Source organism: Danio rerio, chromosome 16, assembly GCF_052040795.2.
Source record: "Danio rerio strain M-AB ecotype USA chromosome 16, GRCz13ab, whole genome shotgun sequence".
In the NCBI taxonomy this organism is placed as follows: domain Eukaryota; kingdom Metazoa; phylum Chordata; class Actinopteri; order Cypriniformes; family Danionidae; genus Danio; species Danio rerio.
Window position 1 is genome coordinate 24,301,950 of NC_141036.1, and position 13,854 is coordinate 24,315,803.

General features: G+C 35.8%; 2 protein-coding genes and 1 long non-coding RNA gene across 4 annotated transcripts in view; 1 reads left to right on the top strand and 2 right to left on the bottom strand.

The window, feature by feature from the left end:
• cldc1 (C-type lectin domain containing 1) lies at nucleotides 1-4,495 on the bottom strand. Its single transcript, NM_001045039.2, is given in 6 exon segments — nucleotides 1-204; nucleotides 1,745-1,866; nucleotides 2,003-2,154; nucleotides 2,269-2,421; nucleotides 3,907-4,008; nucleotides 4,136-4,495. Coding segments are annotated over 6 exon segments (792 nt in total). The 5' UTR covers nucleotides 4,233-4,495; the 3' UTR covers nucleotides 1-38.
• LOC147833331 (uncharacterized) lies at nucleotides 1,886-12,993 on the top strand. The gene is made up of 3 exons (XR_015511376.1): nucleotides 1,886-2,213; nucleotides 11,578-11,707; nucleotides 12,393-12,993. It is a non-coding gene; the product is annotated as an uncharacterized LOC147833331 (long non-coding RNA).
• Nucleotides 11,574-13,854, bottom strand: part of LOC101882614 (zinc-binding protein A33) — a 13,774-nt gene continuing 11,493 nt past the window's right edge. For both annotated transcript variants that reach the window (XM_087286945.1, XM_087286946.1), the window contains one exon: nucleotides 11,574-13,755. The gene's annotated coding sequence lies outside the window, so the exon portion shown is untranslated. The remainder of the gene's footprint in view (nucleotides 13,756-13,854) is intronic.

Genomic DNA, 13,854 nt, shown 5'->3' on the forward strand with positions numbered 1-13,854 from the left:
GAAAAATAGAGCAACATTAATTCACATTTCACTGAAGTTCAGACGCTAAAGGCAATGGGGTCCATCTCACAGATGCGTTTGTAATGGAAATCACAAGGCACGTCAAACCAGGTCTTGGATCTCGAGTCCAGCACTGCACAGTCTTCTCCATGAACTCCACCTGAACGGTGATTATTGGGCTCTTTTTCCCATTCATTCCAGTACCTACAGAGAACAGCAGTGAGCACAGATGGCAATTTTATTTTTAAGAGCAGCTTTAAAAAAAAAAAAAATTACCATCCATATCTTTATTGTTACGCATTTGTTTTATATAGACCTTCTACTCTGATTTAACTATACACTCATATATCTAAAGATGATGGCTTTTTAAAAAAATGTATGACCAGGCTGCCAAATATGATAGGCATCCACATATATTATTTATCATGTGAACTTAGTATACTTTATAAAGAAAAAAAACAACAACAACAACATAAATTAATAAATAAAAAACTAAAAGTATAAGAAAATATAAAAAAATAAAAAGAAAATTTAACAAAACGTCTTTACTGCAATACCAAGACCAAAATAATTTTTGGATATTTTGCAGGAATATTTTTACATCTCAATTTCTATCTATGCAACAAGGCAAAAAATAAATAAATAAATAATGAATAATTATAAACCCTTCAGAATGTGCATACTTTCCCAGTATTTGTTTTCTACTACAATTTTCTAAACATTTTGTACTCAAGATATATTTGTTTTAGAAGTGCAATGACTTAATCCACCTGGTGCTCTTCACATTATTTGTTTTCTTTTTAAAATATGACATGAAATAAATAGATCAAAAACTTTATCTGAAACAGTGAAAATATCATTTAGTTTCAAACATGTTTCAAAACATAAGCTTTCACTAAAAAGATGAAGTAGGGGAGAGCCGGGCACAAAGAAACACTGTTTGGTTTTGGCCAAATAATGAACAAAGTAATGGGGTTAGACAAACCATATTATTTTGCCAACAACACACAAACCTGTCCTACAAATGAGCACTGGTTGTATGATTGCCGGACCTATGATTTTTGTGCAGTATTGCCAAAAGTGCCAGGAGTAAAAGTGTTACTATTTACCCCACCTGCGGGGCAAGTTGTAACAGACAGAGGGTTAGTTGTTGTAACACAAGCTTTTAAAGTCAGATTTCACACAATTAATTTAATTTCAGTTTACTTTAAATAGTATCTTTCATCAGCACTTAATTTTTTTTATTCTACAGAGCACAGCATGTTTATTTCACTATCTATTAGATAAACACTTTTGGATTTATTTGCATTATTATCTATTATTTTACAATGCATTTATTTGCATTATTAGTAATAGCATTTATTTATTTCTATTAAAATATTTTCTATTAAAAACATTTTTATTTAAAAAGTTCCAAACATTACATTAAATTAAACAAATATTTTGTTTGTTTAATTGGTGTCCAACGGTGTGTGGCTGTGTTTCGTATTTTCCTTAAAACTGGCTTGCAGTTTCACATCTTTCAAAATGGTTTCATCTTTTAGTCTAGAAGACGTTAATCAACAATATACAATTTTACATACATACTTTCACAGATTCCTTTAAAATAAAAATAAATAAAAATAAAAATACGGAGTATAATAATTAAACAGATCAAAATATAGGCTACGCTAAAAACCCTCTCTCTGTTGTTTTTTAGACTGCTTATCTAGTTGTGGGTGTGTGTATGTGTTTGTGTTCGTACGTCTTATTAACCACTGTATTGTCCACCCATTTCCACACTCCCTCAGTCTCAGTGTCTGATAAACCGATCCAGAAATGATAGTCCATTCCTCCGTGATTGCGCGCGACCGCCTCAAGGGTGTGCTGTAGGAAAAATTAAAATATCACCAAAAGATTTGACATGCTGCAGAAACACATGGTACAAAAAGTAGTTATTAAAACAACACAAGCCATTCATTCACGATTTCACAAACAAAAGCTAACTCTGCCACCGACTTACGTGTTGTTCGTGGCTGTGTAGTATCGTCAGATGTCCACCCATAGACGCACAACTCTCTTTACTGTGCTGCCAGTCCAGTTTATCATCACTAAAATAATAACACTTCTCTGATAAATGCATCCAGTCTTCTGGACAGGGTCTACATTTGATCACTGCACAAGAGACATGAGAGATGGAAGATGAAATAAAAGGAGAGAAAAAATATATTATGGTAAGTTTACAGAAGTTATTAAGTGTCAAATGGCAATCAGAGATGTTTTTCTTACCAGATTTTGAGCAAGCCTGACCAAGATTTGTGTATTCAGAGCAAAGGCGGGAAAAACGCTCCTGCGTGGCGGTAAGTTTGAGAGAAAGAGTAGCAGCTTCAGACTCACTGTTGACTGGCTCTGCAGAAATGGACGATCTGCGGCTGTTTACCACTGCAGAGGCACAGAAACAAAGTTTATATGATCAATAGGCCTATATATTGACAGCAGTTGAGTAAACACTTAGCAAACACCCGACTGTTTTTGTGTATTAAATATACTTCATATTTATGCTCAAATAAGCCATTTTATTGTCACTGCCTCAAAGGGATATTTCACCCAAAAATAACATTTGGCTCCCCATTTACTCTCCATCAAGTGGTTCTAATCTAGACGAAAGCCTAAAAGCACAAAACCTGTAACTATTGACTTCCACGGTGGGATAAACAAATACTAGAAGTCAATGGTTACAGGTTTTCATCATTCTTCAAAACATCTTATTTTATGTCCCAACAGAAGAAAGAAACTTTAAAAGGTTTGGAAAAAGTAAAATGTGAGTAAATGAGGACAGGATTTTCATTTTGGGGTGAACTGTCCCCTTGAAACATTTGAAATTAACATTTTGAGATACAGTAAAAGTATAGCCTATTCTATTCTATTCTATTCTATTCTATTCTATTCTATTCTATTCTATTCTATTCTATTCTATTACCACACCAAATAATGCTTTGATGTCTAATTTGATCTCTAAAGTGGGGTATTTTAGTATTATTATTATTATTTTTTATTTTTAATTAATGTATAATATTAAATCAAACTTTTGTTTAATTCTGTTCCAGCAATACCACATTACCTACTGGTTAATGTTGTGCATGTACATTTCTATTTTTTTGTTATAATTTATGATAATAATTTGTGTGTTTTTTAATTTTATTTTTATATTTTTGATTAATCAGTTTTTTTTATTTTGTTTTAGATTTAGACTTTAAAAAATGTTCATACAAAATGTCACATCATTTTAAAACCATAACCAAAACCATATCTATTATTCTATTCTATTCTATTCTATTCTATTCTATTCTATTCTATTCTATTCTTGCACACAATAATGCCTTGATGGCTAAAATGATCTCTAAAATGGGGTATTTATTTAATTTGAATAATATTTGTAATTTAAATAAATACTATAGAATATTAAATCAAGCTTAGTATATATTCTGTTTAATTCTGTTCCAGCAATACCACATTACCTACTGGTCAATGATATGCACTGTCATTCTTTTTTTTGTTGTTGTTGTAATAATTTATTAGACTGGTTTGTTAGTTTTTATAAGTTGTTTATATAATTTTAATTCATCAGGTTTTTTTTTTTTTTAGATTTAGACATTTAAAAAATTATTCATACACAATGTCACAACATTTTAAAACCAGCTTATCGATATTATTCAGAATATATTATTACATATTCTATTCTATTCTATTCTATTCTATTCTATTCTATTCTATTCTATTCTATTCTATTTAGGGACATGCTTCAACACACAGTATAATTATTTTATACTGCACTTAATGCACTTTTACTGCAGCAGGGATCTGGCGTCAGACACAGATGCATTGCTTATATGCAGAATGTTTTTGTATAGTGGTGTGTTTACTCACGCAGAACGCCAAGTCCTATGTTTGCACAAACCGAGGTCAGCAGAGCAATAAGCAGGACAAGAGAAACCTGACCTCTCAAACACTTCACTCCTTTGTGAACACCTGATAAAACACAAAATCACAGTCAGATCTGTTCATTTTTACTCTTGCTTTTCCCACATGCTTCAATCAGGGTTTCATTTGACCCTTGATCCTCACATTCCCAGACACACACGCATACAAACATTACCTTGTTTGCTCTGTGATGAGAGTATAGGTCTGTTCCCACAATGAGAGATATCTTCAGTAAACTCTTGTAAACTGGTGTAATTTTCGATATCTTCCATCTTAGAAGCACAAGTTCAGTAAATCTGTTCACAGTCTTCTTATTTATTTAACAACAGATCTTTTTATGTAGTCCTTCTGACATATATTGTGCCTTTATCTTATAGTCTTGCCCTTCAGATTCCCAATAGAGAAATAAGAAGTCCATAAAGAAGTGAGCAATCAAAAAAAAAAAAAAAGAGAGACTGTCTGGAGAAAATAAGAAGCGAAAGTTCTTCCTGAGTTGTTCCTCTCAGACTTGTTCGTGCGGCTCCTTTTTGCCACTGACTTTTAACTTCTTTCCCTCCGTCCCCTCCTCCATGTGTGTGTGTGATCATGTACGCATTTAGGGGCAGGAAGAGAATAAACACTGGCAGGAAGAACGGGAGAAAAGCTGGTTACGCAATATTTAAATTTTAACCAGGCACAGATCGACACAGTGAGTCAGTTGTACATCATTCTAGCCAATAAAAACAACAGTTTGTTCATGATAGTATTTTTTTATTATCTATTCCTGTAAAATGCTTCTTACCAAACATGTTGTGAAATTCAGATGTACAAAAATGTTTAACTACAGATAGATATCAACAGCAATTAGACATTTAATGACTTTTTCTGGGAAATCAAGTTTAATCTTTGTAAGTCGCTTTGGATAAAAGCGTCTAAATGACTAAATGTAAATGTAAATGTAATCTGACATAGTTATTGAATATAATTGACACTTATGCCCATCCTTTTCAATTGTTTAGTAAAAAGTTCCAAGAAAGCGTAACAAAAGAAAATTACGCTAACCATTTAGTTTGAAAGTTAAAGCAAAACTGGGTCACACTTTATTTTAGGATACAAAAAACGACTTTGAAAACAATAAACCACTAATTAGCTACCTATTAATAGTGAGTGTAGGTATTGAGATTAGGATGTAGATGATACTATTATACTATTTAAGTACTTATAAACAGCAAATATCTTAATTATGATAATCATCATCATCATCATCATCATCATAATGAGCCAATAGATAATAGTGGGAATTGGTAATTATGCTAAAGTGCTGCCCAAAATTGTCTTATAAATTTTTAACGGGGTAAATTGCTTATCCTAGTTTATTAGGTGTGAATTATATTATATGTACACATCGATCTTTGTGGTGAGGTCTGAACACTTTATATATGTTATTTAAAAATTTTGGCAAATCATCTTGTGCTACCCATAAAACTGTAAACAAACAAAACAGATCAAAACATGACCCAGCACAATCACAAAATCATGAATCCAGTTGTTGATCAATTTTACTCAGCTGTTTTCATGTTGAAAGACTTATGCTGGATTGTTTTAACTCGATTTTGGTGTTTATATGGACAAACACTGTTGTCGAGATACATTTAGAAATTATTGAAAACATTTTGTTACTTAAGACTTGGATAATCCATGTTTTATTTTGGGCTAAACAACCCAGTATTTTTACTTAGTATTTTACTTTTTAGTTAAGTGTAATTGCAAATTGATTACCACACATTTTAAAGAAGGCACACACATAGCTTTTCCCACGTTGGGAAGATTTTCTTTGACAAGAGGGAAGGAGATCAACATTAAAGTTAAATGATAACACCACAACAATGTACTGATTTTTTAGTACACCGTTATCTTGTGAACATAGCTTAAATAGATAACAACAGGTAAAAGATATAGATAATGCATAGAACAATTTTGATAGAATATATTGACTGATTTGCTAATAAGGATGTGTAATTATACAGTAATATTTAACTTCATTTTCGATAAAAGCCCTAAAGGACTCCAATGAGTAGAAAAAATAAAACAAAACAGAATAAATTTTATCAACAAGCAAAACATGTTAACTTTTCAAGAGTATCTCTGGCTCCTGTCAATTCTTTTAAATATGACTGATTTGTCACCTATTCTATTGATAATTGTTTGGACAGAATTTCTATGCGCAGCCTTGGGCTGGAGGGCGTCCAGTTCGGAAACCACAGGATTTCATGTCTGTTATTCGCAGACGATGTTGTTCTGTTGGCTTCATCGAACAAGGATCTTCAGCTTGCACTGGGGCCGTTTGCTGCCGAGTGTGATGAGAATCAGCACCTCCAAGTTTGAGGCCATGGTGCTCCCCTGGAAAAAGGTGGTTTACCATCTCCAGGTTGGAGGAAAGTCCTTACCCCAGGTGAAGGAGTTCAAGTTTCTTGGGGTTTTGTTCACAAGGGAGAGAAGGATGAAACGTGAGATTGACAGGCGGATGCTGTGCAGCGACAGCAGTAATGTGGTCGATGTATCGATCAGTTGTGGTAAAAAAGGAGCTGCAAAGCAAGGCAAAGCTCTGAATTTACCAGTCAATCTGTAATACTCTCAACTATGAAAGTATAAGATCACGGATACAAGTGGCCAGGGCCGGAGTGGGACTCCTTTTCAGCCCTGGAGTTTCAAGCCTCAGACCGGCCCACCTCAGTTCACGATTGACTATATTAAAATAAGGTCATTTCCAATTCAGTTTTTAATTACACAATCACGTCTTTTTTTTGAGAAAACAGGTGCTTTAGAACTTCAAATGTTCAACAACCCTAACAGTATTTTATGTCTTAACAATAAAAATGAAAAAATAAGTTATTCAGACGAGGATCAAACCCGAATCAGAGGCGTCATAACCTAACGTGCTATCCACTGGACCACAACAGCGGTACATTAATTGGTGACTCATCTGATTTATATCATCATTAACCTGCAGGCTGCCTCCTGCTCACGAGGCTGGGATAAAATAGATAAAAAGAGCAAAGCTGCGGTAAAATAATGAATAAGAACACTGTGGTCAAGTAAATAAATAAATCCATTTAAAAAGTGTGACTGCTGAGAGCTACAGATTCTGAAGCTAGGGACACCGGCCCTCGCGGCCAAAAAACGGACCGGCCCACTGGGAATTCTCCCGGTCCTCCCGATTAGCCAATCCGGGCCTGCAAGTGGCCGAAATGAGTTTCTTTAACAGGGTGGCAGGGCACACCCCTATAGATAGGGTGAGTAGCTCTGTCACTTGGGAGGAGCTCGGAGTAGAGCCGCTGCTCCTCCACATCGAGAGAAGTCAGCTGAGGTGGCTTGGGCATCTGTTTTGGATGCTCCTGGACGCCTAGGAGGTGCTCCAGGCATATTCCACCGGGAGAAGGACTCGAGGAAAACACACAAAACGCTGGAGGCACTATGTCTCTCAGCTGACCGCCTCGCATTCCCCTGGTAGAGCTGGAGGAAGTGTCTTGGAGAGGGAAGTCTGGGGTTCTCTGCTAAGACTACTGCCACCCCGACCCGGCCCCGGAAAACTTGATGAAAATAAATGAATGAATGAACGATTTACATTAACACATCAGTAGTTTCTGCTTCTTGAATCTAATTGGCTGCATCTAATTTTGGACACCTCTTGTGGAATGTGATGCATGTCTTTATATGAAATGAAATTAGTTTTGTACAGAGACAGTCTTATGTCCATGTCATGTCAGTATGTCCTAGAGACATTTGTTTTAAAAGAGACCAAAATCGGTATTGTCTTGGAAAATTACCTCAGTTGCTAAAAGGATGGACAGCTTTCCTTAGGAAACATTTATCTGAAGATGATTTTGACATTTCTCAGCCAAAAATTTTGACATTTCACAATACCGCAGTAAAACTATATAATCAAATTTAGTTGTGATTTACTGTTTGCTCTGCAACTGCTGGTAAATTCCTGAATGCAGTAGAGTAATACCAACAGAACTGTAGGCATTTTGCAACATTACTTATAAGCAATATTCATTCATTCAATTTCTTTTAGCTTAGTCCCTTTATTAATCAGGGGTCGCCACAGCAGAATGAACCACCAGCTTAATAAGCATTTGTTTTACATAGCGAATGCCCTTCCAGCTGCAACCCAGTACTGGGAAACACTCATACACTCTTACATGCACACTCACAACCAATTTAGTTTATTCAAATCAATTCAATTCAATTCAGCTTTATTTGTATAGCGCTTTTACAATATAGATTGTGTCAAAGCAGCTTCACATAAATGGTCATAGTAACTGGAACAGTGTGGTTCAGGTTTTAGTGTTTAAGTTCAGTTCAGTTCAGTTTAGCTCAGTTCAGTGTGATTTAATCATTACTGAGAGTTCAAACACTGAAGAGCAAATTCATCGATGCGCAGCTCTACCAATCCTGAACCATGCGAGGCAGTGGCGACAGCGGAGAGGGAAAAAAAACTTCACCTGATGGGAGTGAAGAAAAAAAACCTTGAGAGAACCAGACTCAGTTGGGCACGACCATTTTAATTTCTCCGCTGGCCAAAAGTCTTGTGCAGAACTTCATTCGCCGTGGTTTATGCTGGAAGATGGCCTCAATGAAGACTCGTCTGTCCCTGGAGCGTCGCTGGAATCAGACACATGTTCTCCACTCCCCACGACCATCAGCGCAGCAGCAGCTCAGGATATGGCCTGGTCCCGGATATGGAATCCTTGGGATCATCACGTCGCTGGTCTTGGATCCAATCAGTGACTCCGCATAATCTGAGGACCTCGGGATGAGTATCCCCAGGTGAAAATAGAGAATAAAGAGAATAATTAGCGTAGCTGCTCTTCATAGTGTATATAAGCAAGATGCAGAAGCCAGTGTGGAACCCGCTAGGTGATGCATTGAGTGTATGCTTTACTAAACAGATAGGTCTTTAATCTAGTTTTGAACTGGGAGAGTGTGTCTGAGCCTCGGACATTACCAGGAAGGCTATTCCAGAGTGTAGGAGCCATGAAAGAGAAGGCTCAACCTCCTTTACTTGATTTTGCTATTCTAGGTACTACCAGAAGCCCTGAATTTTGAGATCTTAAGGAACGAGTTGGTTCGTAGCGAGACAGAAGGTTGGTTAGATAAACAGGAGCTAGATTATTTAGAGCTTTATAGGTGAGAAGTTATATTTTAAATTCAATGCGAAATTTAACAGGCAGCCAGTGTAAGGAGGATAAAATTGGGGTTATATGATCATATTTTCTAGACCTGGTCAGAACTCTGGCTGCTGCATTTTGTACTAATTGAAGTTTGTTAATAGAGGATGCTGGGCAGCCAGCAAATAGAGCATTACAGTAATCCAGTCTCGAAGTCATAAAAGCATGGACTAGCTTTTCTGCATCTGAGATGGATAGCATATTTCGTAATTTAGCGATATTTCTCAGATGAAAGAAGGCAGTTTTTGTGACATGGGATATATGGTTTTTAAAAGTTAGATTGCTGTCTAATATGACACCCAAATCTTTTATAGTAGAGCTAAAGCTAACTTTGTATCCCTCTAATTGTAAATTGAGTTGCGAGATCTGCTGTGTGCAAGATTTAGGCCCAATAAGTAATAATTCTGTTTTGTCGGAGTTTAAGAGAAGAAAATTGTTGGTCATCCAGTCTTTGATGTCTTTGATACACTCAGTTAGTTTAGAAAGTTCAGACGTCTCGTCAGGTTTAGTGGAAATATATAATTGAGTATCATCTGCATAGCAGTGAAAGCTGATCCCATGTCTTCTAATAATGTCTCCCAGAGGTAGCATGTAAATTGTAAACAGTAAAGGGCCTAAAACTGATCCTTGAGGCACCCCATACTTTACTGGGCAGATTTGTGAAGGCTGTCCATTAAGATTCACAAACTGGTAGCGGTCAGTTAAGTATGACTTAAACCATTGTAGAGCCTGTCCCTGGACACCTGTAGACTTTAAGCGATTTATGAGGATATTGTGGTCAATGGTATCAAATGCCGCACTAAGATCGAGTAAAACTAATAGCGAGACGCACCCTCGGTCAGCAGCTAAGAGTAAATCGTTGGTTATTTTCACTAAGGCGGTTTCTGTACTGTGGTGAGCCCTGAAACCTGACTGAAACACTTCAAAAATATTGTTCGTCTGCAGATAAGAGCATAATTGAGTGGAAACAACTTTTTCTAGTATTATAGACATAAATGGAAGATTAGAAATAGGCCTATAGTTAGCTAAGTTGTTGGTGTCTAGTTGCGGTTTCTTAATAATAGGCTTAATAACAGCTAGCTTGTAAGAGTTTGGAACATGGCCTATAGATAAAGAAGAGTTTATAATGTTAAGAAGAGGTTCTCCTATAGCAGGTAGCAGCTCTTTCAGTAATTTTGTTGGAATTGAGTCCAGCATACACGTAGCTGGTTTAGAGCTATTTATAATTTTTACTAACTCTTCATGTTCTATGATTTTGAAGCAGTGTAGGTTATTATTATGATTTAATGAAATATTTACAGGATTTGGAGTATAAGCCGGTGCAGAAAGTTTGGCATCTTCTATTTTCTGTCTAAAGCCTTCTATTTTATTACTGAAAAAAATTCATGAAGTCATCACTACTAATTTGCGGTGGAGTAGTTTGTTCCAAGGATGACCGATTATTTGCTAATTTAGAGATGGTGTTAAATAAAAATCTAGGATTGTTATGATTATTTTCTATCAGTTTGCGCAGGTGCTCGGTCCTGGCAGATTTTAGAGCCCTCCTATAGCTGGACATACTGTCTTTGTACGCAATTCTAAAGACCTCTAAATTAGTTTTTTTCCATTTACGTTCCAGGGCGCGGGTTGCTGTTTTGAGCGCACGAGTATGACTATTATACCATGGTATAGTTTTAATCTCTCTAGCCTTTTTTAATTTGATGGGTGCCACAGTATTTATATAAATCACCTATAGTCTTTGGTCTGTGGGGAAAACTGGAGCACCATGAGGAAACCCACATGAACACAGGCAGAACATGCAAACAAATGCCAACTGACCCAGCCAGGACACGAACCAGTGATCTTCTTTGCTCTGAGAGATAGTGCTAACCACTGAACCACTGTGTCGCCCTTGTGAGCAATATCCTCAACATAATGCAATGGAATATATATAACCTTTTATTGTAATCAATACTGGTGATACAATAGATTTTATATTAGCAACTGTGATCTTGTGTGTATACATTAATATTATATAGCTAAACCACATCACTGTTCGTTCTCTCAACTGTATAACTTCTGTTTCAAAATATTACATTTTCTTCCAGTTCTGTGCAAAAACAAATCGACTGATCTTTTCATATGTGAATTTTCACAACACTACAGATGATCTAATAAAACAAAACATTAGGGATTTTCCTCTTTGGCTTCTGAGAAATGATTGCGTTTAATCAATGAATGCTATAATAAGCCTTTAACTGCAAAAATCCAACTGGAACTTTCTCTCAAAAACAAACAGCCAGTTATATATTTTACCCTGCCACATATGCCAAGAAGACAAAAGAAGAGGTGATATTTTTATTTAGCATGTAGAAAGTGCTTAGGTTGTGTTTCTCTCTGAAGTTTTTCTTTTTTTCTCTTGCAGCTGTTGGTTTAGGTTATTCTGCATGGCCTCAGCTGCATTCCTGTACCGTCTCCAGCTGTTCCACTTCCTATTCCTGCTTTCTCAAAAACAGCTGCGCCTCCTCCAAACACACTAGAGGTCTCCTCTGAGGGTAAGAATAATAAAACAATTAGGATGATAATACTACAATAATATTAGTCTTTAAATGTACTATAATGTTTTACTGATTCAGCACTAAAATGACATTTAAACTCAAACTTATTAGACTTGCTGTTTACAAGTGAGTTTTTACCTTAGTCTAAACATTTAACCCCAGTCTAACCCCGAACCACAAAAGCAGACTTCCAAATAACCAATAATACACTGTAAGGGTCAAAGTAAATTATTTTTCTTTTATGTCAAAAATGATTAGGCCATTATGTATCAGGCATGAAGATTTTTTCTTTTATGTTCTACAATAGATTGTTTGGAAGTTTGCACACCCCTTGCAGAATCTGTTAAAATGTGATGAATTTTGACAAATTAAGAGAGATCATACAAAATGGATGGTATTTTTTATTTAGTAGTGTCCTGAGAAGGATATTTTACATAACAGATGTTTACATATAGTAAAAAAAAAAAACATATCTGAAATAAATTTTAGTTTTTAATACTGTTTGTGTTTCCTGATGATCGGGTGGTTTTTCTAATTTGTAATAGTTGTTCATGAGTCTTTTGTCTGCTCTGAACAGATAAACTGCTTCTGATTTTGAGGAAAAAAGTTTTTCAAAAGTTTCAGATTTGAACCATTTCCAGAAGTTAGTGTATGATTGTGAGCATCATCTTTTCTCTCTGAGGATGACCGAAGGACTCAAGCATGACTATTGATAAAGGTTTAAACCCTCACTGATGCTGCAGAAGGAAACAATAGCCATTAAGAGCCAGGGGTGAAAACTTTAGAATCTGAAGATTAAGGTAAGCTTCATTTAAATTGTAATCCGGGATTTCCTGAAAGGCAGTCCCAAATGTAAACCAATTGCAAAAAAATAAAAAATAACAAAACATGAAAAGTTTATTTAATTTTTTGTTTGAAAGTTATCATTTTTAATTAATAATATCCATTGGTAAGAACATAATTTGAAGAATTTTTCAATATTTCGATTGATTTGAACTCTTAGATTCCAGTTTTAAATAGTATCATCTCTGTCAAAAGTATGTTCTTGCCTAACAGACCATATACATCAATGGTAAGATATTTTTATTCAACCTTCAGATATAGCTCAATTTCCAAACAATTGACACTTATGACTGCATTTGTGCTCCCGAGTCACTATTGTTTTCCATCATGTCATTCACTTTCCTGTTGTCTTTGGCAAGAAAAACCATTGTCCATCCTTCGGCACGTCCTTTAAGATAAAGACTCCAACAGACTTCCGTAAAAAGCTTTTAATTGCTGAGGTAATTGAGTTCATTTATATAACCTCTTTAATATTCTGAAAAGCATGCAATATGAACATACTTGATTTTCAATTCAACCCTTAAAGGGATAGTTCACACAAAATTGTAAAAAAATAAATGAAAGAAACTCAAACAAAGGGGTTTGGAACAAGGGGAGGATAAGTAAATGATGACAGGATTTTAATTTTTGAGTGAACTATTCCTTTAACACCTTTATATGAGATCAGACGATCACGACTGCTGGAGTGATTCCAGCCCTGCTGAAAAAAATCCATTTACAGGCTGGTTTCCAGCTTGACCACCCTGGTTTAATCTGGATATAGCTGGTTTTAGCTGGTCATCTCCCAGCCTGACCAGGTAAGACCAGGCTGGAAATGGCTGGAAACCAGCCTGGAAATGGTCAAAACCCCTCTAAAACCAGCCTGGTCTATAAAACAAAAAATAACACGACTGGAATCACTACAGCAATCGCGATCATCTGATCTCATATGAAGCATGAGATTGCTATGACATGATGACGTGTGCTGGTGCTGTAGTGCTGTCCCAACTTTTAGGGGTAAATTTTAAAGCCCTTCCCCTCCACCCTTGGTTTTAAGGGCCAAGGGGAAGGGGTACAAAAATAGAATTGGAATTGGGCCTTACTCTCAGTCACTGTAAAAACAAACAAATATCACATACCATTTCATTTTTTGTTGGACAAAATAATATAAATAATTCTTGTTAACTTCTGGTCACAGTCATATGTGATCAATAGCTGATTAACTTCAATTCAATTCAATTCAGCTTTATTTGTATAGCGCTTTTACGATGTAGATTGTGTCAAAGCAGCTTCACATAAATGGTCATAGTAACTGGAACAGT